Source organism: Hemiscyllium ocellatum, chromosome X (assembly GCF_020745735.1).
Source record: "Hemiscyllium ocellatum isolate sHemOce1 chromosome X, sHemOce1.pat.X.cur, whole genome shotgun sequence".
Classification (NCBI taxonomy): Eukaryota; Metazoa; Chordata; class Chondrichthyes; order Orectolobiformes; family Hemiscylliidae; genus Hemiscyllium; species Hemiscyllium ocellatum.
In genome coordinates this window covers 13,712,045-13,739,769 of record NC_083453.1, presented here as the reverse complement: position 1 = coordinate 13,739,769, position 27,725 = coordinate 13,712,045, and the positions used below count along the sequence as shown (strand labels likewise).

Here is a 27,725-nt window from a genome sequence, read left to right as displayed (position 1 = left end):
GAAATACAAAGAGAATACACCAAATTAAAAAATATCTGACTTATTGGGCTTTAAATAAAGAACTGACAATTTATAAATATTTATAAACAAGATTTTTTTGAATTCAGATGTGGTTAGTTATTTCAACATATGTATCTTAAAATAATTTAATAACCCTTAAAATGCAAGCCAACTTTACTCAAATCCAGAGGAGCTACATACCAGGTTTACTGATCCAGTTATGTGCAGAAACAAAGGAATTGCTTTGTGTATTTATTCAATAAACCTGTTACATTCCATGTATCTTTTGCTTTCTATTGGCAGTGTGTTTGGAGATCTCTGAGCTAATTAGACCCTAGATGTTTCCCCACTTTAGAAGTGATCAGGACTTCTGGGAGTGAAGGGAACAAGTCACTGCAGAAAACAGTTGCTGTTAAAGGAGACTACACGTAGCAAAACACTTGGTACAGCCTTAGAAACATAAGATTCACAATCTGAAAGATGAAAAGAACACAATAATGACACCAAAATTCGGAAATGGATGGATTTCAAGAGGGATCCTCTGGAGTTAATCATAGAATCCCTACAGTGTGGAAACAGGCCATTTGGTCCAACAAGTCCACACCAACCCTCTGAGGAGTAATCCACCCAGACCCATTCCTCTACTCTATTACTCTACATTTGCCCATGATTAACGCACATAACCCACACATCCCTGAACACTACAGGCAGTTTAGCATGACCAATTCACCTAACCTGCACATGCTTGGATTGTGGGAGGAAACTCGCACAGACACGGGGAGAATGTACAACCTCCACACAGCGAGTTGCCCAAGGCTGGAATTGAACCCGGGTCCCTGGCACTGTGAGGCAGCAGTGCTAACCACTGAGCCACCATGCCACCCAAAATTTAATCTGTGCCCCATGTGTTGAAATATGTCCAAGTGCAGTTTTATTGCACAAATTAACATCTAAGTTACCTTCTCTTAGTAGCCTTTGAGCTAAATTGTTTTTGATAGATGCTGTCATATCAGGAGTTGCACCAAGAACAAATAAATAGGGTGAGTAAACTTGCCCCTGAAGCTTCCTGCACCTTTTTAGCAGAGAACAAAACCACCTAAAAGCAATAGCTGGAAGTAAAAAAGAAAAGCCGCTTAGTAAATTCAGCATTTACATTCTGCATTGTCCCAGGAGTTTCTGCAAAAATAAGTGACACAAAATATTTTAGAAGCCTATTTAAATAGATTAGCCTTCTCACCAGAGGTCTGACTATGATCCGTTATAAACAGTAATGACGTGAAAGCCGCATAAATGTGTGTCTCTTTCTGAGTATTATGTAATGGCGCACCTCCCAACTTAGTCAGAAACCTAATTCTGTTAATGATCATCACAAAAGGCCTTTGTGTTATTCGCATCTGAAACCAATGAGCCCCATTATACCTTCCTTTAGCATGACTGTGTGGAATTAGAAGGGGAATCTTCATTTCAAGTCCAAGGCATTCGGAATCTTTCCCCTCAATAGCTATTGCCATAGGTCTGATCTGTTTTAAAACTTACTTAGATTGAGGAAGAGGAGAGAATCCAGTTCTGATAGAATCCTGACCAATGAACATATGATGACGCGACTGATAGGTTGCTCTTTGAGAGAATCAGTACAGGCACTGTATGTGGAATATTTGATAGTACATGATATCAGTATGTCCATAGGGTATCCAAATACAAAAAAGTGGTCTCATCTTTAGAAGGGTCCAACTTTGTCATGTGCATTAAGGTAATGATATCCAACAAAAAGAGTCTAAAAGTCTTGTTGAATTTGCTGTTGGTTCTGTTTAATAGAGAGGAAGATAATACATTGATCAAAACCGAGAAAACTGTGGATGCTGTAAACCAGACACAAAAACAAAAGTTGCTGGAAAAGCTCAGCAGGTCTGGCAACATCTGTGAAGAGAAATCAAAGTCAACGTTTCAGGTCCAGTAACCCTTCCTCAGTTCTGCCAGACCTGTTGAGCTTTTCCAGCAACTTCTGTCTTTGTTTCTAATACAATGATCAATTTTGTTGGCCAGTGAATCAGTAACCAAGCAAGAACAGCATAGATTGGCTAATATGTAGAATCTAGAGAAAAAAAGAATTGGGTGTGCTGGTATTGATACAGAGAATTCTGACTAATTATTGACTAATTCTACTTCTAGATAAGTTGACACAGAGATCAATTATCAATTGTTTTTTTCCTAAACTTAAAGCTAATTTGTCTTTGACTTATTCTTCATAAGAGATTTCTAGGGTTTTGGAGATAGAAGCATGAACTTGCTGCAAAAGATACAGTGTTATTCTGCTCATTCTTTTGATGGCAGATGTTGCTTTGTGCATTAGATGGGTTCTCCCTTTGTAAGGATAACATATTTCTCATCTGTTTTTGACATTGTTTAGACCAACTGCAAGTTGAAGCAAAATACTGTTGCTGTTGCCAGCATTAAATAAATAAAATTTGACCTCATGACAAAAGTATGGCAAATGCAGTTCAGGTCTCCGAAGATATGGTGAAATATTGCTTTGTGCCTGATAGGGTGAGTTTACAGAGAAACCTCAGCTGTTCCTTTTATGACTATGTAGTGTGATGCAAGCTTGTCTATTTGTCTCACAACCAATTCAAAAACAGGTTTTCTGGTCATTATGACATTACTGTTTGTGGGACTTTGCTTGGTGCAATGTGGTTGTTACATCTTCTCCTACATTACAACAATAAGTAGATTTCAAAAGTAGTTCATTAGCCGTAAAGCACTTTGGGATATCCTGAGATTATGAAAGACACTACAGAAATGCAGCTTTTTTTTAACCTATCTATAAATGTAGAAAATGTTATGGTATTTTGATACTTTGAACACACTGCCTGTTTGTTTGTTGTCTTTCCCTGAGTTTTCGTTGTTAGTACGATAAAGGAATTCCTTCACCCTGACTGTGTGGTTATGATGAGGAATTCCACACAAAACATTAATCTTTCATGCTATGGCAGCCCTGGATCTGCAGCACTTTTTGTTTGTTTTTTTTCCCACTTGATGTTTTATGGACCATGGATTTGAATGAATTCATGTTTGAATTCTTAGAAATAGAATAGATCATTGTTAACAGTGTTCATTCCCATGGCCTGGCCGATTGCCTCATTTTAAACTGGATATTAAAATATTATGCCAACAGAACAGACTAAAATTATAGTATTTTGTTTCTATTTTAGACCAGAGATTATAAGCAATATGTCCAAATAGTTGCTCTACATGTCAACTCTTTAATTCTTGGCATTAAATGACTATTCAAGCCCTGGGGATTGTAAACAACTATTGATTGTTCCACCAGCTTTCTGAGCAATCTTTCACTAGTGCTACCTCAGCATCAGTCAATATTCGGACAATATGAGACAGTTCTATTTGATTTAAGCCAGATTGGAATTTTCCTGTTTAGTAGTCCAAGTGAATCCAAGCAGTTTTCTTTAAATATTCCCATTTTAACCATTCTGTGAAAATACACTGCAGAGTAAGTAGGGTTTCACATACTGGAATATTTAGTTTTGTTATGAGAGGTTTCAAGAACAGAGAAATTGGATTAAACAACTGCAATGTGGAATTAGCTCTGGCTAAGAGGATAGAAATCAGAAGAAAGAACTCTGGCTAATCTTTCCTAATAAAAGCACATCCTAGGTTAGATCAGCAAAAGCCTCATAAACTTGGAATTGTACCTGAGACTTCCTGCTTTGTTGCTTGTTGCTTTAGCAATCTACTCTATTAGAGGAATTGCTTTGATGTGTTCACATTGATACAGTGGGAAAAGAGCTTTAACATGTAACTGAGAATATTTCTTGGCAAAATCTGATTTCATTCATTTAATAATCTCAGCTATTGTTTATCATACTTGGATTACTTCTCATTAGTATATAGGGGAACTGTTTAAATGACAGTTACTAGAAATGTCACAGAAATAGTGAAGGAGTTGAGGTAGAGTTGCCCAACCCTATCGCAGGAGTTTATTTTTCTCTATAACCAATAAGAACAGCTTGCATGTATATAACACGTTTAACATAGTAAGAGATCAGAAAACACTTTGTAACAGCATAATCAGACAAAATTGACACTCAGTTAATATAGGACACAAAAGCTTTGTCTAAAAGTTAGGTTTAAAGGAGGAGGGAAACACAGAGATTTAGGGAGGGGACTGCATTTGGTTTTCTTTTATATTAGTGACATCTTCTAGCCTTGACACCAAACAGGATCTAATATGCATACAAAAACAAAATACAGTGGATGAGAAATACTCAGCAGATTTGTCAGAATTTGTGGAGAGAGAAACATAGTTAATGTTTCAGGTTTATGACCTTTCATTGAGTGTGCATACCTTTTCACTCTATCTTTTGGCAGGAACATTTACTATATGTATGAGAGAAAAATATTCACATTCACAGTCTACTCCACTGAGCTTTCCCACTGATTCATGCTCTTGATGGTGACTTTTTTACAAAAGGTCATACAAGTACCAAGAAGCTTAAAATTAGAATGACATTGAATTTACAGCACAGCAACTAGTGATTTGGCTCAGCTGCTCTATATGTTGGTGTTTATGATGTACATAAGCTTCCTCACACTCTCCTTTATCTAACCATATCAATAGAATCAATACTGAATTATAAAGAGGAAGGTTTTCAGCAATTTCTTTTCCCTGAAGAGTTTAGACTATGGCATACCGTACTGCAAGTAGCTATAATATTAACTCCTTCACAATTGGATAAATATCTAAAGAAAGCATAAGAGGTTGCAAGAACAGAGAAATTAGAGTAAACAACTGCAATGTGGAATTAGCACTGACATGGTCACAACAGGTCAAATGGCCTTTTCCTGTGTTGAAATTCTAATAATTCTATGGTAAATCCTGTCGATAAATAATATTAATGACAAGACTCTGTCAGTGTTGTAATAGGCAGGACACACAAAATGTTTGTTCATTAAAATCAAGGTGGTGTGCAAATTCTGTGCACTTTGTGTAATATTCACATGATGCTTCAGTACTGAATGGTAATATCCATGTTAAACTTGTGGTATATGACAACAGAGGTTTTCATATGTTTGTGTTCCTAATGTGCAAATATATCAAAATGTTCACAGATTGCAATGTTAATTAGAGATCAGATTGTCTTAGACAATCAATATGATTCGTTTCTCTGTAACACAAGACATACCGTCATTCTGCAGTAGTGAGAGTTTGTCAGTTACAAATCTTCTTAATTATCAGCATAATTTGTGCTGCTATCTAATATCAATACCCTTCTATGACAAGAACTCAGTTTAACCAGTCTGCAGTAAATAATAATAATTCTGAATGAAATCATTTGCCTCAGAAATTAATGGGACAGATTTGACTGCCTACCCGTGCCATAGATTGTGTATCTGTCCTGGTGCCATCTCCTCTGCCACGTATATTGTTAGCCAGTCTAGGTTACCTTAGACATCATTTTCCATCGAGATAAAGTATGAGAGCAGAGGAAGTTGTGCCAGTGTTATTTATGTATCTTTCATCTGTGGATATGTTTTGTAAATATTGTATACCCTGGCAAAAACAGTGAGCCCCGGTTTGGGGGCAGAGTTCGCATGTGAGGCATATTCCATTGTCGCTTTTTACATTGAATACTGTTCAGTGAAGTCTCACCACAGTAATAGAATACAATGAGCCAGCTTACAGCTTTATATAACTCAAAAAATTAATTAAGAGGGCTTTGAGTAGCAATGCAATGATAATGACCAAGAAATTAGAGCATAACATGAATCCATATTCAAGTTTCAATGCCATTTTTATGCTGGTTATGATTTTTAAATCTACATTAAATTGAATGTGAATAAAGATCCTATTAGAAATGTGTCCCATGAGAGTTGCGTAAAACAATTATGACAGCAATTTTTAAATGTTGCAAAATGAAGAGATGAAAGTGAAAGGTCTTTAATACAGAACATCATCAAGGTTTGAAGACAAAAATGAGAGGTATGGATTTTGTAATGCCAGACTCATGTTATAAAAGCCTGAAAATTGAAGGAAGAAGAAATGAGGGAAATGTTTTGAGGATCTAAGAAGAAAGTGGCCTGACATCCGCACATTGAGCATAAAATGAAAATAAGGAGCACGTGAGACAGTTTATTTGTAGTTCAGAAGAAACAATACAGGAAGGTTTAGAGTCTCTTAGGCCATTTGAAATAGAATAAAGAAAAGTATATAATGGTGAGAGCTGTAAGCTTGAGGTTTTTGTTTTGTCTGTTAGTGCAGTGTAGCAAGAAAGGTGCCTAAAGACCTTCATCCTGATATGCTATCATTATTTAATATCCTAGTTCGAAACAATTCAGTTAGGCAATGTAGTCTGATGCTGCCTGACATGTCCTTAGGTACTCTGGATAAATTCTTGGATGCAGGTAAAGAAAATTGCTGCATCTTCTAGTCATCTTTCACCTTAACAAGCGCAAACAAGGCAATGTGTGGGATAGTTTTCTTTATGTATAGCTCTGAAGAACAGCATAATGCCTCTTTTAAGCTGCACGATTGATCATGTGTTGAGAAAGTGAAGAAGGGGTAAATCAACAATTGGTGTTGACAGTTGATGTCTTGGGACCTGTCAAGGGTAGACTCAGGGACACATCATATTAGAAAGGGAGGCCCCAGACAGTGCTGAATGTTCTTGCCAAGCACGGAGCAGCAGCATTGTATTGCAGAAATCATATCTTAAAATTAGTCTTTTGCACTATGTATTTGTTTAGAAAACAAATACTATGCAGCTTGACAAACCCTTATGTAATTTACTTGTCCATTCAGGTATATTTAAATTCATGGCAATTTAGTTCAAGTCGAGTATAAAAAGCCTTGTACGAAAAGGTGTAAAGGAATTTAGGTATAAGCTGAATTCCTGAATACTACACCTGTTATTGTACTGAGCCAAACTAATCGGGGTGGCATGGTGGCTGCACGGAGTTTGCACATTCTCTGTGTGTCTGCGTGGGCTTCCTCCCACAATCCAAAGATGTGCAGGTCAGGTGAATTGGCTATACTAAATTGCCCATAGTGATAGGTGCATTAGTCAGGGATAAATGTCGGTGAATGGGTCTGGGTGGGTTACTCTTCAGAGGGTTGGTGTGGCCATGTTGGGCTGAAGGGCCTGTTTCCACACTGTAGGGAATCTAATCAGAAAGATCCAGTAGTTCTGTTCCTGATCTGTGATGTATTAGATGATCTGCACCAAGTTGAGGTGAAAGGGCATCTAACTCTTCTGAGGTGATTACATCAAGTGTCAGTGCTGGTGTGGATGTCAGAAACAGGGTTGACTGTGGTGTCCTGTAAGTGGAATAATAACAATAGTAATAATGATCAAGGTGCATGGAATAATGTGCCAACATGGATTAACACCTTCAGGAGAGCAGAGGAGAAAACGAGCTATAAAGCTTAAATACTATTTACTATAGAGCTGAAATTATTTTAAAAAGGATGATATTGGGAGAGTATTTAGTATATTGAACAGATGTTTTTTGAACCTTGAATTTATTTTTTTCTGTGCTTATGTAACTTGGATCACATTCAAGGGCTTTGACATGTAAACCACCCAATAGGTAATGTTACAAAGAGTCGATTTTATTTTTATGAATTTACTTTGCACAAAAAATATTATTTCGCACCAAAATTATCATCTAACCTTCAAAGATTTATTTGCTATTATACATTGGCATCTATTACTTAAATTCTCTCAGGTTCATTGTACACAGATTTTCTGTTCCAGCATATAAACGTCTGTGGCAGCCTGAGGATTTGCAGTATTGCTGTTGTGATTTTGTAGATGTCTCATAGGATTGTGAAAACTGTTTTAAGAAGCCTTCTTGTATCATCTGTAAATTCCAGAGGGTTTGTACTAAAACACTAGAACAATTTCAAAGCTCTGTGGCTGTTTTGGTATGAGCAATAACTCATTTAAGGATTTAATGGAAGATGGAATTTTATTACAGCTAAATTTGGAGCAATCCACTTTTAATTATGAACCTGGTTGGAACATTCACAGGTGGTGTGATAATGGTAATATCACTGGACAAGTAACCCAGAGGCCTAGGTAAATGCTCGAAGGATGTTGGCTCATATTCCACCATGGTAGGTGGTGAAATTTGAATTCAGTGAATGAAATCTGTAACTAAAAGCTAACTTAATATGACTATGAAAACATCTGATTCACAAATGCCCTTTAGGGAAGGGCATCCTTACCTGGTCTGGATTACATATGACTCCAGACCAATGTGGTTGATTCGGAACTTCCCTGTAAGTAGCTTGGCCAGCTGTTCAGTTCAAGGGCAATTGGGAATGGGCAAAAACAATTGGTGAGCCAATGTTGTCCACATTGCTGATCTGTAACTTCATTTCACACAGCAGCTTATGCTGTGTTTGGGTTGATGATACTCTGATCACACACCACCAAAAGAGAGTTCAGATTAGATGTGCATGTACAACTTTCTTCTAATAATTCGGTTTAAAATTGAACTTCTGAAACTCTGAAGAAGTTATATTCAATTTGAAACATTAACTCTCTTTCTGTCTCTCTCTCTCTCCACAGATGCTGCAAGACCTGCTGAGTTTCTCTACCACTTTCTGTTTTGGTTCCAGATCTCAGGTGGCATGGCAGCACTTGGGCATATTTCAGCACATGGGGCGCAGATTTAATTTTGGACGGCATGTTGACTCAGTGGTTAGCACTGCTGCCTCGCTGTGCCAGGGACATGGGTTTGATTCCAACCTCAGGCAACTGTCTGTGTGGAATTTGCACATTCTCCCCGTGTCTTGCGTGGGTTTCCTCCGGGTGCTCTGGTTTCACCCCACAGTCCAAAGATGTGCAGGTTAGGTGGATTGGCCATGCAAAATTACCCATAGTGTTTAGGGATGTATAGGTTAGGTGCATTAGTCAGGAGAACGGGTCTGGTGGGTTACTGTTTGGAGGGTCGGTGTGGACTGGCTGGGCCAAACGGCCTGTTTCCAAACTGTAGGGATTCTATGATCTCCAGCACTGCAGGATTTTGCTTTTATTACAATAGCCTGAATGATTGTTTGATCTCACTGATAACTGTTGTATTCTATCTTGGTTCAGGTACGAGCCAGTGCCATTGCTCAAGATGCTGATCAGAACTATGACTACGCCAGCAACAGTGTCATCTTACACCTGGATGTTGGGGATGAAGTTTACGTGAAACTTGATGGAGGGAAAGTTCATGGCGGCAATAACAACAAGTATAGCACCTTTTCTGGTTTCATCATCTACCCAGACTGAGTAGAGGCACCCTTGTGTTATTTTGCAGACCAACCAGGGAAGAATGTGTTTAGTGTCGATCAGAAGGTCAAATGGAACAGAGAATTAGCAAACCCCCAAGATCCTAACTGTTCAGTTGTTCAGTAGATAAATCAAAGATTCTTTTGCAATTTTATTTCTTGCTTCAAAATAACTTTTTCTTCATTTTAGTGTATCAAGCTATTAACAATGTGAGAGCAGTATGTAAAATACTGTGATAAGCAAAAGCACTGGCGCTAAACAACTGTATATAAAAATCCAGAGGGTTAAATAATGATGAACACCAATTAACTAACATGGCACAATCTGACTTTATGGCAGGTATGTGTGCCAGAGGCATATCTGACATTAACTTTAATTAAATTTCAACCCAACAGTATGCTTTATATAATTTGACAGGTAAAGCTCCATTATTTAACCTAAAAAACAGAAGTTCCAAATCCTGATACTGCATCTTAATTTTTTTTCCCTGCTTTATTTAAGTAACCTATTCCACTGGATGATGTCATCAGCAGTGGAAAGAGCCTGGCTGTCAATTAACCCATGATATCATCAGTGGTGATATTGTCCACTGAGATTATGGGCAGCAATATAAACTTGGTAAAAAATTGCCAGGCTCAATCTGCCTGTTCTAATAGTTCAGGTGGATGTTAAAGAACCTATGGCACTACTTTCTCCCTCAGCTAGCAACACTATTGATGGGCCAATCATCTCATTTCTATTTTTGGGATCTTGCTTGCGCAAAATGGCTGCTGCATTCGCCTATGTAACAACAATCACTGCACTTCAAAGAAGCTCATTGTGATAAGGCGCTATGTTCATGCAAGTCTCTTTTCTCTTGCCTAATTTGAATGGTGCTGTTTTTCTACGTATTAACCATCTATGTTCCCAGCGATTACCAAGATGAAATTTATGAAATATTTGTTCTTTTTGCTGGCTACACCCTGTTGCTAATATCACTTTAATTTGCAAAATAAATAAAGGGTCCAAGAGTTAGCATAAAAGTATAAGCGTGAAAATGTTTACTTTCAACATTATTTAGGTTGGAGTTTCACCTCCTGCAGTTTACCAGTCCTAGTCTTACCTTTATCATAAACTGGCACAGTCCTGTCAGCAAACCATCACTTCCACTCTTCTAGGTGTTGTGAAATCTTATCATGGAAGTCAGCTTCCGTTTATCAGTAAGATGACTTGCCTTTATCCTTGACAACATTGAATGCCTTGTCAGTGAACCAATAAACAAAGGAAGGTTCCAATAGAAAGAAGAAATATAAGAGTATATATTCTTGATCAGCATTGCTCTCATGCAATTAAAATGTTTGTCTGAAATTACTGTGTGCTTTTTTAAAACTCAATTGCACACACAAATTTCAGGATTAACATAATAAGTATGTGTATCAAAATATTTATAGGACATTTGTAACTCTGCATGAGAATCTTAATCTTATTAAACCTGGCTGAAGTTAGAATTTGGCAGAATCTGGTGATACCAAAACTCTGCAACAAACACAGGAGGTCTTTTAAGTATTTTTTTCTGCTTGGAATTTCTGTACAATTGGTCACTGACAGAATGAACATTGTTAATTACTCACCAGAAAGATGAGCAGTTCTGTAATTCTGAGTGACTTACAGATGTTTTGCCTGTACAAATTACCCAGAAAACCACACAGATTTGCAACATCATTGAATGGGACTCCATAAATGAAAATGCTCAAAATGCTTAACTTGTTGACTAGTTCATTCAAGTTCTCAAAATTGATTTTGACCTTGTTTCCCATGTTTGCACACATTTATGAATATTGCAGGTGAAATTCCTTATGATTGAATTATTAGTTTCTTCTAATCTTGAGTATGCACCCCATGGAGCGCAAGGTTAATAGTGATTAATTCTATGAAAAATACAGTAGACTAGAATATCACCAGCCTGAGGCTGTGAGTGATATCTTATGGTCCTTACATGAATTCAAAACCTTCTCTGAACAAGTGTGTCACCTAGTTTTAGCACTGTGTCAAATTAAGTTAGAGTTTTAGGGGCCCCCTTGCAAATTCTGCACAGATAGACATTCAAAACGGCTAAAAATGCTAATTATTTAACACAAGAATTAATAATAAGATGATACCTTCATGTAAATAGGGCTAATGTAATTGAACTGAAAGGAAATGAAGAAGGATGACAGATGAGTTGATAGAGGTGTACAAGATGATGAGAGGCGTAGATAGAGTGGATAGCCTGAGACTTTTTCCCAGGCCGGAAATGGCTATCACGAGGGGACACAATTTTAAGTAATTGGAGGAAAGTTTAAGGGAGATGTCAAAGGTAGGTTCTTTACACAGTGAGTGGTGGGTGTGTGGAATGCACTACTAGGAGTGGTAGTAGAGTCAGATACATTAGGGACATTTAAGCGAATCTTGGATAGACACATGGATGATAATAAAATGAAGGGATTGTAGGTTAGTTTGACCTTACAGTAGGATAAAAGGTCGGCATAACATCGAGGGTTGAAGGGCCTGTATTGTGCTGTACTGTTCTATGTTCTATGAAACAAATTTGCCATGCATGTTACGTAGACTGGTTTGTACTATGCGCATATCACACATAATAGCATATGCATTGTTCGGTATTTATTACAGAAGTAGTGCTTTGCACAGGATTCAAATGAATCTACAATTGAATCCAGTTTTTTCTGCCAATAAATTCCCAGTTCTTGAATAACATCTCACCTGCTTTTTCATGTTTTAGAAGCTGGTGATGTACCAAATTCATCCCAAAATGAATAAACTTTCAACTCTTATTTAGTCTTGTGTAAATGGGCTGATGTTGTCAGTCACTTCAAATCTGCATGAGTACTCGCTGCAAGTACGCTTAAATAAACTTAGTTTGGAAAGTCTGAACCCAGGTAAATTTTTCTAATGAAAACTTTTCTTTGCCTAAGTGAAATTGAATTTGTCTGGGAAAATGATCTAAGGAGAAATAACTTTATTGTCACAGAAAGTGGCAGAACAATATAAGGGATTCTATGGAGTAGGTACATGACAGTCATTTCTGCTTTAGTCGTTTTTAACGCCTCCAAGCTCCCCTGCTCCAATGCAGCATGCAAGTTGATATTTATTCCTCAGGTCAACCCCATCACATTGACTTCTGAAGAAATCAACAATAATATGATACTAAGTAACTTCGCATCAATAATAGCCTGCATACTTTCACTGGAAGGAGAGTAATGTGGGTGGACTTCGGCTGATGTCAGGATTGCCTTATTTATTACGGATCTCACGGCCAAACAGCTTACTAGCGCATACTGTTTAGAAGAATGACCATGTAGGATGCAGGACTGGAGGTGATTGCCTCCAGTATACCTTTGATATGCACATAAAAATAAGTTAGGGACAGAATTATATACCAACTTTACACAAATACTAATCATTGTACACAGCATAAAAAAGGTCTGCAGTCACACATACAGCACAAGTGTAGACGGAAGGTGGACACCACTTATGCAGGAAATGTGTATGACTTATGTAGTTTACTATCCCTTTGAGATACCGGATAAATGTATATCAGCACCCTCACTGTCAAATCAGCTGGCTCCTCTCAGAAAATATTGGCTTCTCTATTAGCAATGTTTTCCTGCTATCAAGAATCACCTCAGTTCAGGTTTTAGCTTGAGTCAGAAGTTTGTAGGTTCAAGTTCCAATCCAGTAGTTGAGTACCTGATAGGCTGTCATTCTGGTGCAGTGTTGAGGGAGCGATGCAATGTCAGAGATTTCATTTTCAAACCAAGTTGGTCAGCCAGTTCTGTTCAAATGAATGCTAAAGTTTCAATGGCCATCATTCTCCCAGTCAACTAGGCGAAAGTGAGTACTGCAGATGTTCGAGAGTCTAGATTAGAGTGGTGCTGGAAAAGCATAGCAAGTCAGGCAGCATTTGAGGAGCAGGAAAAATCGATGTTTTGGGCAGGATCCCTTCATCAGGAAGGGCTTTGTCACCCTGATGAAGGGCTTCTGCCCAAAATGTCGATTTTCCAGCTCCTTGGATGCTGCCTGACCTGCTGTGCTTTACCAGTACCACTCTAACCTTGTCATCATTCTCCCAGTGCCTTAGCTGATTCTCTTTCCTCAAACAACACACCAAAAGCAGATTAGCTTGTGAATCATTTCATTGAATTTTGTGGGATCTAGTGTGTGAAATGGTTGCCATAACTGTCTACATAACAGTCACTTTACTTCAAAATAATGTATATGAAGCACTTTTTTCTTTAATGGGATGTGAGTGTCACTAGTATACCTGCCATTTATTGCCCATCCCTAATTGCCCTTGAGAAGATGGTGGTGAGTTTCTATTTTGATCACTGCAGTCCATCTAGTGCAGGTAGACCCACATGCTGTTAGGAAAACATCTCCAAGATTTTGACTCATTGACAGTGAAGGAACAGCAACATAGTTCTAAGTCATGTTGATGTATGGCTTGGAGGAGAACTTGCAGGTGGCAGTGTTCCCATGTATCTGCTGCCTTTGCCCTTCTAGGTGGAGGGGAGAGGGTTCAAGGTTTGGAAGATAGTATTGAAATGGCATGAGAAATATAATAAGACACTTTGATATTACAAGTTCTCTTATGCATTAAACAAAATTTTCATTTCTCATCTAAATAGTGCATCTATTTGTATTGCCAGCAGCCACAAAGATCAATTTAAAAGGTCTTTGTGCTTTAGAATAAAACCAGTAACAAGTATTCTATGGGTATCAGAGCAAACATGATTGTCAGAAGCCAAGCAGGCAAATTTGCTCTTGTAGGTTCCTCCAGTCATTTCTGGTCTTTATCTTACGTGTTTTGACAATGGGTTGAAGTTTCCCTTGACACAGCTGGAAGAAGTGCAGATTTCCTCGAGATTCTTGGCCAAAATACCTCCTTCCATCATCATGAGATGATTGGGTCATGCGTCTAGTATTTTGGCTGTGAAATCATTCTGTGCGCAAAGTGGCTGCTGCTGCATATACCTTTTCCATGAAATTTTTTTTGAAACATTTCTGAGATAAGACAACACATAAATGAAAGAACTTTTATTTATTTTCTCTAAAACAGTAGCTTCTTCACATATGCTATACAGTTTATAGTATGTATATGTTTCAGTCAAATGTAAACATGCACTCACCATACAGAATGAAGTTATATTTTACTTAATGTGCACTCTCCGGTGAATTCCTGATATGACCCAAGAGTCAATTATCAGCCACCTGTCCTGCGGCCCCAGGCAGACTTGCTTTTCAATGTTCTTCAACAATTGCCATTCTCAGGTTGTTCCACTGTGGAATATTGACACCGTTAATTTTAGTGACATTCCCACTCCTTTTCTTTGCTCTCTAGCAAGAGGAAGCAAACGTAAGCTAGTAGGGTATGACAGCAAACACGCAGAATAACAAAAGAGCTGCATTCGAAATACCTCCCATCCTCTCTAAAAGAGTGCATTGGAAAGTGGGCCATGAATAAGGCAATACTTAACATTGAGTAATATCAATAACTGTAAATTGTGATAGTGGCTCACATTTGCTTTTAACTTTATTTAACTGACTAAATCAAAGATATCAGTGATGAAGCTGTGTAGGGTGTTGATTAGGCCACAGATGTAATGTGTCAGTTCTGATTCTGGGACATGACTATGTAGGGTGCTTGATGACTGGTATGGACATGATGGGCTGAAGGGCCTCTTTCTGTTCTGTAATACTCTGATTATGACTCAATGACACCAGACATTACAAGATTTTACAAAGGATATCATTAAATGTTAAAATGAAGCAAAGATTAAATTACTACATTGTAATTCACCTTGGACTGTCTAAGAACTAGAGTTTCTTTTATGTTAGTGATTTAGATTTCAGAAATATTTTTTAATGATCATTTTATCATTATATTGGTGACACACCACTGATGTAGGATCACGATTCTGGCATTTTTTTTGTATGGTGAACCATATAAAATGCATACTGGTCACCAGGTGATACAAAGCTCTTGCCATTGGTCTTGGCGCCTTCTTCACATTGTGTATTGCTAACCTTCCAGCTTCATTATTCCACTGCGAAGCAGCAAATTAATCACACACGTTGATTAAAGTCCACAGTTTCTGCAAGTGATTGATTTGTGGGATTTTGTTGTTCTGCTTGGATCACCAGAACTAGCTCCCCTGTGAACAGAGATGGTCATTAGTAAGCAGAGCAGCTTGAGGAGGAATGTATCTCACATAGCACAACGTGAACAAAGTATTGTAAATTGTCACTGTAGCAAATGTACTCTAACCACAGGAGGGGTGCTGGCCAATGTACTCTAGACTGATGACATGATAACTGAACCATTTTATACTTGTTGAACAAACAAGTGGAATTAACACGAAGAAATTAGAAAGGCATCTGTTTCTGAGAGTTATAAAATCATGCAATACAGAAGGAGATTATTTGGTCCATCATATCTGTGCAACCTTTTTGAAAAAGCTATAGACTAACTCTTTTGCTTTTTTCCCACAACCCTGCAAATTATTTCCCCTTCATGTATAGCCAGCTCCGTTTTCAGAGTTAAGAATGAATCGGCTCGCACTGTTTCATAACAACTCACTGCCTAAAACATATTCCCTTCATTGCCCATCTGGTTCTTTTGCCAACAGCATAAATCAGTGCTGTTTGACTTCCTGTCAATGAGAACAATTTCTGCCTGTCTCGTTATCAAAACTTAAGGAGGCAGAATTCTATCAGCATTCCCAGTTTGCTCTTTGGAGTGGGCTATTATTTATGTTTTAAATATATGATTTATAATCCACTGTACAATTTAAAGAAGAAAAGTATGTATGAAAAAGAAACATTTGGCAAAATGTCTCTTTGCTTGGGGAGCTAGCAGATCTGGCAGAGCTGTGTTTTTAACCCAATAAGATCAAGTGCATATGAAATATTTCAACAGAATGAATACCATTGGATATCTTTCAAATCTTCAGTAAAAAACTGATTTAGGCAATGATGTTTCAGCTCATTCCCCACTGCAAGGCATAGACATAGGCACTGCATGACATAAATATAAGTGATAATACACTGATACTCTATGTTCTTTTCCATTCAAAATTACAAATGATGTCAGAAAGCTATTTCTACTAGAAAATGTTCAGGCGAGGGCAATGTTTTGGTTTTTATAAATAGTCTAAGTTTCCAAAGCCACATGACAAGTTTTCAAAATAATCAATGTGAAGTACACTGTGATATAGAGTCATAGAGATGTACAGCATGGAAACAGACCCTTCGGTCCAACCTGTCCATGCCGACCAGATATCCCAACCCAATCTAGTCCCACCTGCCAGCACCCGGCCCATATCCCTCCAAACCCTTCCTATTCATATACCCATCCAAATGCCTCTTAAATGTTGCAATTGTACCAGCCTCCACCACTTCCTCTGGCAGCTCATTCCATACACGTACCACCCTCTGTGTGAAAAAGTTGCCCCTTAGGTCTCTTTTATTTTTTCTTTCCATACTTATTCCTTTAAAGAGCAGGAACTTCCAAGCAATGGATTTTTCCTTAGATAGTACCCATCTAGCTCAGAGCTATATTTACAACAGAAAACTTCCTCCTTGTTTTTCAGCATTCTACAGACAGTAGCATATGAATTAAACTTAGAACCTTCAAAACATTTTTATGCCAACTTTAAATTGTGAATCACCGGTTTTGGTGATTGCATTTTGAAATGTGAAGAAAGTAATGAGTAACTCAAATTAAATCATTGAGTTTTGTTGAATTGATTAATTCTGTAAGGAAAGCTTGAACCACAATCAAAACATTTTACAAATAATCAAGTGCATTGACTTTGGCATCAATTGCAAAGAGTTCATTGAATTCATTGAGTCACTTTGGCGATGGCAATTTTGGTTTCATAATCATTTCTCCACAACAAATCATCCACTGATTGAAAAATCAATCTGCATCCACTGAATTGGAAATTTCACATTTTAAAAAATTCTCTGCTAATACTTCATACATGAATAGCAAACCCATGATTTGATGACAAAACCGCATGAAACATCAAGCAGAGCAGCATATATATATTTTCTTTTGGTGAAGATTTTTTTCTTCATCAATCATCCTCCTATTCCATTTGGCACAAAGATGATCCTTGAATGGTGAGTTGGGTACACATCCAAAGATTGTACAATTGATGTCAGAACACCTGCTATAACTGCAATTTGTATTTTATTTCTTTGTAGGTACCTCTTGATTTCTTTGCTTATGTAGGATCAGCACACTTACTATACTGATCAGCCACTGAGATGCTTATTCAACACATTATTGATCCACTCATCTTCTCTGGGGTGGCATGGTGTCTCAGTGATTAGCACTGCTGCCTCACAGCACCAGAGACCCAGGTTTGATTCCGGCCTCGGATGACTGTCTGTTGGAGTTTACACATCCATGTCTGCGCAGGGTGCTCTGGTTTCCTTCCAGTCCAAAGATGAGTAGATTATAAGTGGATTGGCTGTGCTAAATTGCTCACAGTGTCCAGGGATGTGCAGGTTAGGTGAATTAGCCATGAGAAATGCAGGGTTACAGGAATGGAGTGGGTCTGGGTGGGGTGCTGTTCAGAGCATTGGTGTGGACTTGATGGACCAAATCACCTGCTTCCATATTTTTTTCACTTGTAGTGTGGCTGTTGAGCCATGTAAAAATTTACGGGCATTTTATCTATGTTGCCGATGTAACATAATGGGCAGTTGTGGTTTTGCTCCTAAGAGAAAAATTGCAGGAAACTGGTCAACTATCTTCTGCTGCATTATCTTCTGGTGCAACTTCAGACATTTTTGTTCTGTTGCTCTGACATCTTCACTGGACTCAGGGTTTGATTTAGCCCACTTAAGTATGTTTGTATGCATTACATTTCTGGTGATGATGTAACCATTCTGACTATTTTTGAGGATCCGTTCCAACACTTGCTTCTCAAGACCAGGCAGATTGTCCCTGTTCTCATGGTTCATTTGATCTTGGGCATCTTCTTCAGGGTGGATTCCTCCTTCTTCTATTCTTACACCAGCTTTTCTCTAACAGTGAGTTCCCTTGCTTTAGCACAGTGATTCAATGAGTTAACAAATTTTATGATTTTCAGATTAAAACAAGCTTCATGTGTTATTCTTTTTGCAAGACAGCCAATTTGTTTCATGTGGGCATCTTAAATTCCCATGCATTTTCTTGGCAATATAGCCCATATCATCTATTTGATTGCATGCATTGTTTTAAAAAGTAAGTATAACCCTAAACACATTGCTGAGCTGAGAAAAATGAATTTGACTGTCCTAAATGTGCACTGGTAAAATAGGGTCATCTTATATGTTGCAGTCACTTATATACCATGTTCTACAGTAGTTGTGTGTCCACATAATTTTTCTGGTTCCCTGACGTTTCTGTTATTGAATAGTTGGTCACAGATAAACTATCCATTTGGTGGCTCAACTGAGATATAATGTATTTTTTAAAGTAGATATGTTTGGAATTCAGAAAAAGCATTGCTGCAGCAGAAGATGTTTGATCACTTGGATATTGTAAGGACTGAAGAGCTTGAACCTATATCAGGACAGCATACAAAATAAAATTGGTTGATAGGTGATTTGGAGAACATGTGGAGTCAAGGATACAAGCAAAAGAATGAATAGTAAATAACAAGTAGAGATTAAGAAGCTACCCAGATTGGCAAATTATGGAAAGTGATGTTCCACAAGGATCAGTGCTGGACCCACTGTTCACAATTTTCATTGAACGATTTGGACACAGGCACCAGAAGTACAATTTCACAATTTGCAAATGACACCAAACAGGGGACTACAATAGAGAGTTGTGACAAAATACAAGAATATATCAATAAAATTGCAGAGTAAGCAAGTGATTGGCAAATTAATTCAATATATATCAGTACAAGGTACTAAATTTTGATAGAGGCCACACACTCCTTGGAAAATAAGTGTCTAAATGGGAGAGAGAAACAGTGATCTAGGGGTATAAACATGGAAATCATTAAAAACATGACACCGGTTGCTAAAGTCATTACTAAAACAAAAATTGCTGGCATTCATCTCCACAGGGATAGAATTGAAATGCAGAGAAGTATGTTAATTTTGTATTGAACTTTGGTTGGAACATCCTTGGAGTACTGTGAACAGTTCTGGTTTCCATATTATTATAAAAAAACACAGTGCAACAGAGGTTTACCAGCATCATCCCAGAGCTGAGACTATACCTATCAGGAAAAATTGAACTGGCTAGGAAAAAAAAAGACTGACAGGTTATTCTGATGTAGGACTTTAAGATTATAGCCTGGATTTTCAGGGAGTCAGGATGACTTGGGATCCCTTTAAAAACGGCAAGCAAGTACTGATTCTGGGATTTTCAACCCCGTTCCTATGGTTTTCCAATTTTCACCAGGCACTTTTCAGGAGGTGGGCTGGATCAGGTTACAAGCCCACACCCAAGGAGACATGGAGGGGAAACAAGGAGTGTGTGGGAATGGAGGGAGCATGAGGGGGTGAGGGCTGGAGGGACTTTCTGCTTTGACTATCACTGAAGCACAGCACTGAGTTGGGTCATTTAAAACAAACTGTCTCACCACCTGACAGCACAAGCAAGTTTTTCCAAGGTTGGCTAGCCCAACTGCAGCCAGCACCTGCCAAATCCTACGTCTACCCAACATCTCCAACATGGCAGGAAGATCCCATCTTTGTGGGCACTTTTACCTGAGGTAGGTGTGTCAGCCACGAAAGTTTCTGACTCCTGCTGCCCGACTCAAGGATGGAACTCCAGCCCTATGAAAGACTTTGATAGGATAGACAAAAGAAAATTATTCCGCTTCCATTTGAGCTATAAATGAACTAGAGGCCATCAATACAAAATAGTCACTGATAAATCCAGGAGGGAATTCAGGATAAACCTCGTCTTGTGAGTTGCTTGGATGGGGAACTTGCAACCGTAGGGAGCAGTTAAGATGTATAGTGGAGACGCAGTTAAAGGGAAGAGAGATAAGAATCTGAAAAAGAAAGGGTAAAACAATGACATGATTAGATTGGATGAAGGGAGAGGGAGGTAGTTCATGTAGAGCAGAAACACCATAAACACCAAAAAGCCTTCTTCTATTAATGCTACTATGAATTCCTTCTCAGCTCTAAGTACATCATTCTCTCCCCCTTATGCTGAAAACAGGAATTATCTTGGCCCTTTATGCAAACCTATTCTTTCCTAGGATCTCAGAGCTGTAGATTTTTTTTTTAATCCTTTCCTTCCTCCAGGCTTTAAACACAAACTTGGTCCTAAAAATCTGGATATCTCAGTTTTAATTATGTTGAACAACAGAGCATCCACAACCCTCTCAGGTGAACCACTCTTATGAATCACTACCCCCTGAGTGGAGAAATTTCATCTGATCTCAGTCCGAAGTGATCAGCCTCTTATCATGAGACTGTGCTCCATCTCCCCCCATGTTTTAGATTCTCTGGCCAGGGGGTAATAATCTTAGTATCAACCCTGACAAAACCCTTCAGAATCTTATGTATCAATGAGATTACCTTTCATTCTTCTAAACTCCAGTAATATAGACCCAATGTACTCAGTGATCTATCATAGGAGAATCCACTCATCCCAGGAGGCGTTTGACAATACAACACCTCTGTTGAAAAAATGGCACTAAGACAAGAATAATAAAAGAAACTGCTATTAGATTGAAATGATAAGAGATGCTAGTGAGAAGACAGTTGGCTGCACTTGTATTTAATTAAATGAAAAAGGAAATGTTAGTTCCAGCACATCCAAGAATGTTTTTAGATCAAAAATATTGCTTTTATTGATTCTTAGTCTCTGATTTTTCTTACTTTGTAGCATGTAAAGTGAGGTTGTGTGTCACTATTGCTAGCCTGTATTTTCCCTGAGATGTGCTGAATGCATCTATTACTCGGCCATGATCCCAATTAAGCGCAAAATTGCCTATTTAGTTTGATTACTGCAGCAACATGTTTTTTTTCCATACATGACAGAATACATACAACTTCATGTATGTAAGTCAATAAGCCAACAAATAAGAGTTGCTGAAATCCAATAGAGGGCTTTTGTCACTTGATCACCTCAGTACATTTACAGTCCCATCAGAAGCCAATTTTAAGGAAAAAGGAAAGCAAAGATTTATATTGATAATGGCAAGATTACAGTAACCGTAAAGATTGTTTGTTGAAATAAACCTTAAAATGCTGAGAATCTGAAATAAAGACAAAATGTTTTAAAAAGCAATAGCAGGTCTGACAGCATCCAAATAAAATATGTTAATGTTTTGTATAGAAAAACATCAAAAAAAGAGATTTTAGGGAATCAATTGAATTCTGATACTCAGAATGCTGCACACTGTGACGAATAGAAACTGCCTGTTGAAATTGAAACTTTCTACCTATGAATGGTCAAGGATAAAATATATTGAGATTGATCCTTGAACAAGTGGATTTTTTTCTGTGCTACTGTCAGTGTCATGCTTTAAGATTTATTGCGCTATTAACATGCTTTCTTCTTTCGCTGCACATTTGGTTGACGACTATGATCATACTTAAAGGGAAAGCAGCTACTAGCCTTCCCACAGCTCTTGCATACTCTGCAGTTCCCTACGTCATTTGATTTGAGAATTTCAGTACAGCTCCCATAATACGCTCAAATATAAAGTCCCCATTATAGTTCAATTTTCATAATTTCTCCCACACAAGGTAAATATTGTTCAGTGGATATTTTGCACTTGCTGAGAGCAACTACTGGATACAGTGGAGATGTTATTAGCAGATTTGGGCACCACACTATGATTTTGTCTTGTTTGTCACTAAAATTGCATTGAAACCTGTGATGTTCTATATATTTTAATTATTATTTCAACTGGGTGAAGACTAACCAAATAGTTTTGAATGAAGCATTCCAATCACCAAAGCTCTCCAATGGTAAAGGTTGGGTGATACAAATTGGCTAGATATATCCTTTCACCCCTGAAATGTGGACTCAACCTCACCACAGACTGATGGGTTTAAATGTCATCACTATCTGTTGTACACCAGAGTTTAATGTACTAGGTCCATCTTCAAATACTTCCCAGTGGGATGTGTTATCAGTATTTTAATATTATAATATTATCAATATTTTGGCCATCTTACCAAATTGGCCATTGGGGTGGCTGGTGAATAAAATGGAAAACTTTACATTAGCACAGGGTGATCTTCTCAGGTTAGTACATTGTTGGAACTTCACACAATAGCTAGCTGTGATAAAGCTGACCCAAGAGTGCTCTGTGCTGAGAATGGGTGCCAAGAATAGTTTCCTATTGCGAAAATTTATTGGACAAAGGAAAAGCTCTCAGATTGCGATGTTAAGAGCAGTTATGAATAATAATGAAGGGTCATCTGCTGACCAAAGGATTGATAAAAATCTCTTCAGCAAAATAATACTGGCACCATTAATTGAAGTGATGTTGCCATTCGATTGCTAATCATTTGGAAGGTGTGTTATTTTCTTTGTGAGAAGGAAACAGGCTAGAACTGCAATCCTGTGATGCTCATGTAATCTAATAATCCATTTTGGTGAAAATTATGCAACTGCAGGGATGGACAAGGAGCAGGGGGTAAAAATTTTCCTGAACGAATAAATGCTGTGAGCTTTCCTCTATAATTAATTTTGCAAATGTCACATTTTGAAGTTCTGTGTTCTTGAGGTTTTCTTTGTGGGTCATTAATTACAAAGGAAAACAAATATTTCCCCATTTTGAGAGGAAATTTACTGAAGTGTCTCTCTTCTAATATATAAATGGACACTGGTGTCAATATCTGTCTTCAAACAGTGTTGAGAGATTGTATTGCCCCAGTGTATGTCATAAAGCTCTGGCATTGTACCTTGGTGGCTATTTCGTAGGGAGGTGATGGCCTATTGGCATTATCACTAAACTATTACTCCAGAGTCCCAAGTAACCTTCTGGGAACTCAAGTTTGAATCCTGCTATGGCAGACTTGAATTCAATAAAAATCTGGAGTTGTGAGCCTAATGATGACCATGAAACTATTGTCAATTGTTAGGAAAAACCTAATGTCCCTTGGGGAAGTAGTCCAGACCCACAGCAATGTGGTTGACTCTTAACTACCCTCTGGGCACTACTCTCTGGACAATAAATGCTGGTCCAACCACCAATGCCCACATCCTGTGAATGAATAATTACTTAGCAATTTATTGAAATAGCAAGATCACATAAGTGCATCTTTTACTTTAGGACAATTAAATGTGGAATTGTTAACATTCAGGAAATAAATATTCACCATGTTGTAATTGTCTATCCCACATCCAGTACCAAACAATTTTTCTATACATTGATGTAAAATACTGAATAGTTTTAATTTAAATGTCATTAAAATAATTCTTTCACTGACTAGATCCTGAACAATTGCTTCCCCAAACAATTTGATTCTGAAGTCAGTACATCTTCCCTCATTATAGCACCAATCGCACTTGCTAACCATTTTCCTTTCCCTTTTAAAAAGAAACACAATTTGTTTCCTTTACTATATTCCACATGCTAACAGAGAATTAACTGCTATTTCTGTACTGGTTTTTCCCTCAGCTCATGATACTAAATGCCACTGGGTCACTTGTACTGCGATATTAAATAATTATGCTAAACTGTATTCTAGTTTTCCTCCTACTGCTGCTAGAAACTATTAAAATTAGGAAGCACTTCAAAAGATATGGGCTAATCGAGGACAGTCAGCACAGTAAAAACCAGGTCATGTTTGATTAAGTTAAGTCTTTTGAGGAAATTATCAAATTTATAGATGGGTAAATAATGAGCTGACATATTTGAACTTTGAAAACATTTTATAAAGTAACACATGTAAAACTTGTGAAAATAAGGCCTATGCTATTAATGGCAAGTGTGGCATGGATAGAGAAATGGTTTATGGATAGAAAACAGAGCATAGAAGTAATTGGATTTTATGTTGTTAATGGGATGCTCAAGGGATCTTTGGTGGTACTATCTTGTTCTGCATACAGATAAAGGATTTGAAAGTGGCCATACAAGAGAGACCAAAATCTGATGAACCAAATTATTCATTCACAGGATGTGGACATAGCAAATTGTGAGGAATAACATATATGTTATTGGTCATTCTCCCTAGATTGTATTTTTAGAGCAATTTAGCTCAAAATATGTCCCTTTGTTCTAGGTTCCCCAACTCAAGGAATAACTCATTCCTTATATGTTTCATGCTAATTCTCTCAGTTGTTTTAAACACTGTAAAATCCTTATATTCCAGGGAAGATAACTCAAGTTTACTTAGTTGCTCATTATAATTATTTTTTCATCCCATTTAGTACCTTGATGAATCATTACTGGACTTTCCTCAGTGGCAGTACATCCATCTTAAGGTGTACTCTGAGAACAGAACACAGTATTCAAATAAGGTCTAACCGGCACTTGATAACTGCAATGGTACCTCCTTGCTTTTATATTCTGAATCACTTGAGATGACGCCCAGCAATCTATTGGCTTTTTGATCTCCTTCACAGCTCTAAGCAAGCTTTTTAATGACCACTAGGATACCACTTTGCTTTATCATTTAGATTTTACTCCATTCTTTGCATCAGTAAAGTACTATCTTGCACTTTATTACACCTGCCATTGAACTACTCAAGCACACAATTTGTGGTCCTTTTGCAATTTCCTTTTCTTCACAATTCACTATGTCATCCAGCCCAGTGTCATCTGAACATTTAGATATGCCCTCCTTTATTCCAAAACTAAAGGCAAATTTGAAAACCTAGGCCCTCAGTACTGATTTACCTCCCAGTCACTTTCCTTTCCATATAATAAGGCTATCTCCAATTCCATGCTCGTCAGTTTTAGTTAGCAATACCTTGTGCAGAGTCTTTAAAAAATTCAATTTAGAACATCTATTTATACTCTTCGGAGTCACTCTGTCAAATTACTCCAGTGTTGATTCGATGTGAGCCATCTGTCACAGAACTATGTTAATTTGCTTTCATCAGCTTATTTTCTTCCAAGTACTCATTTACTCTATGTTTGATGTTGAATTTTAGTATTACTGCCAGTACTGATCTAATTGAATGTTGAGATTCTAGGTTTTCTCCAAAGGCACACAGAATACAAAAAAACTGTACAAGATATTGAGGAGGCTGCAAGTGCAGTTTTATGGAGTGGTGAACACCCCATTGTAGGAATGGTATTGAAGCAATGGAAACATTACAACATGAATTCATTCTGTTGATGCCATGGCTAAAAAGTTATGGTTGACTTGAAGATCTAGGCCTGAATTCACTGAATACAGAAGTGAAGGTGAGAGTTTATAAAATAGAAGTGTCCAAAATTATGAAAGAATTTTCAAGAAAAATTTCATTGCTTGCCTTGTGATAATAAATACAAAAAGGGAGATTAAGGGGTGCAAGGGATTATTAGAATATGGGTTGCAATGCCGCAAGTATTGATTGAAGCTGCAGTATGATACTTGAAAAAATTATAATTTGAAGAAAATTGTTAAAACGGGTAAAGGGCAAGAGCAAGAAAATGTAGAGCTAGCACATACCTGATGGACCAAGTGGCTCCCTCCTGTGCTGAAATTTCTAAGATTCCATGAACTCTGCAAAGAACAGAAATTGTAATTTGTCATTAATCTGTGCGTGAATTTGTCTGATCACCAACTACAACTTCCGCAGTGCAATTTACATCATTTTTTCAAGATTGACATGGATTCTCCTTTAAAGTTCCAGCGGACAATTGGTGAAATTTACCTTGTGGACAGAAAGTCATTTTTGTTTTGCTTTCAAATAATTGTATAAAGGCTCAACTTATTGACCTTACATCCAAGACCAGGGAGATTATTGTTTAACCAAAAAGAGGTGAAGTTTATCCCTTATTTGCATTTTATTTTCATGGTGTCAAAAACACTGATCCAATGACTGAAGTATAATGTGTGAGAGTATTCATATCTATACATGTAATCAGCTTGTATATCTTGTGATGATCTCATGCATAGAATGTTACTGTGTACAGTACTAGATATTGTGTTGCCATGGCTGTAAGGTCAAATTGCAGTACAGAATGACAAGTGGCCCTATTCACATGCCTGTAATAGTTACATTTAGCTGATTGTCTTGAATTGGTTTAGTCTCATTTTTGAATTAGTTTATTTATATTATCTAGTTTACTTGAAATGTATTGCAACTTGTTGGCTTTTTCTGAATTATCAGGTGACAATTCAGGAAACAATTGTAATATCTGATTTGCATAAAACAAACAGTCAAATGAATTTTCAGAGACCTTGTACAAATAATCAAAGCCCAAATTTTTGTGGTCCCAGAATCAAGACTGATGTCTGCAAATACTAGTCACCTAATTGTAACCTAACATGGAATTCACAGATGTGCAAGTTAACACATTATTTTGGCTAAATGCTATCTGAAGTTCCAATTCTGTTACTGAATTGTAGAGTAATCCTTTTGGAATTCACAAACTTGGGATTATAATTAGAAAACAAATAGACCAATAAATTGCAAGAGGAACAAAAAGTCAATTGCCAACGACTCCATATAAGGTGTTGCATTTTTGGTAAGACAAACCAGGATAGGACTTAACACAGTTAATGGTAGGCCCTGGGGAGTGTTGTCAAACAGAGAGACCTAGGTGTGCAAGTACATAGTTCCTTCAAAGTGGTGCCACAGGTAGACAGGGTAGTGATCAGAACATCGAGTACAGGAGTTGGGATGTCATGTTACAGCTGTACAAGACATTGGTAAGGCCATGTTTGGAGGACTGCATACAATTCTGGTCACCCTGCTATAGGAAGGATGCTATTAAACTGGAAAGGGTGCAAAGAAAGATTCACAATGATGTAACTGAGACTGGAAGGTTTGAGTTATAAGGATAGGCTGGAACTTTTTCCCTGAAGCATAGGAGACTGAGGGGTGATCTTAAAGAGGTTTATAGAATCATGAGGAACATAGATAAGGTGAATAGCCAAGGTCTTTTCCCTAGGGTTAGGGGAGTCCAAAGCTAGAGGGCCTAGGTGTAAGGTGAGAGGAGAAAGATTCAAAAGAGATCCGAAGTGGAACTTTTTCACACAGAGAGTGGTGCTTGTATGGAACGAGCTGACAGAAGAAACAGTAGAGGCAGGTACAATTACAATATTTAAATAGGTACATGGATAAGAAAGGTTTAGAGGGATATGGGCCAAATGCAGGCAAATGGGACTAGTTTGGTTTGGGAAATCTGGTCGGCATAGACGATTTAGGCAAAAGGGCCCGTTTCCATGTTGTATGACTCTGACTCTATAAATGTCCCACTGTAGACTGTGAGCGTTGAATGTATCAGATGAAGTTCAGTCACACTG

General features: G+C 37.7%; 1 protein-coding gene across 1 annotated transcript in view; it reads left to right on the top strand.

The window, feature by feature from the left end:
* LOC132805763 (complement C1q-like protein 2) overlaps nucleotides 1-9,296 on the top strand; it is a 51,460-nt gene extending 42,164 nt beyond the window's left edge. The window contains exon 2 of the mRNA XM_060820995.1: nucleotides 9,117-9,296. Within this exon, the coding sequence (XP_060676978.1) occupies nucleotides 9,117-9,296 (180 nt within the window). The remainder of the gene's footprint in view (nucleotides 1-9,116) is intronic.
* The last annotated feature ends 18,429 nt before the right edge of the window (nucleotides 9,297-27,725 follow it).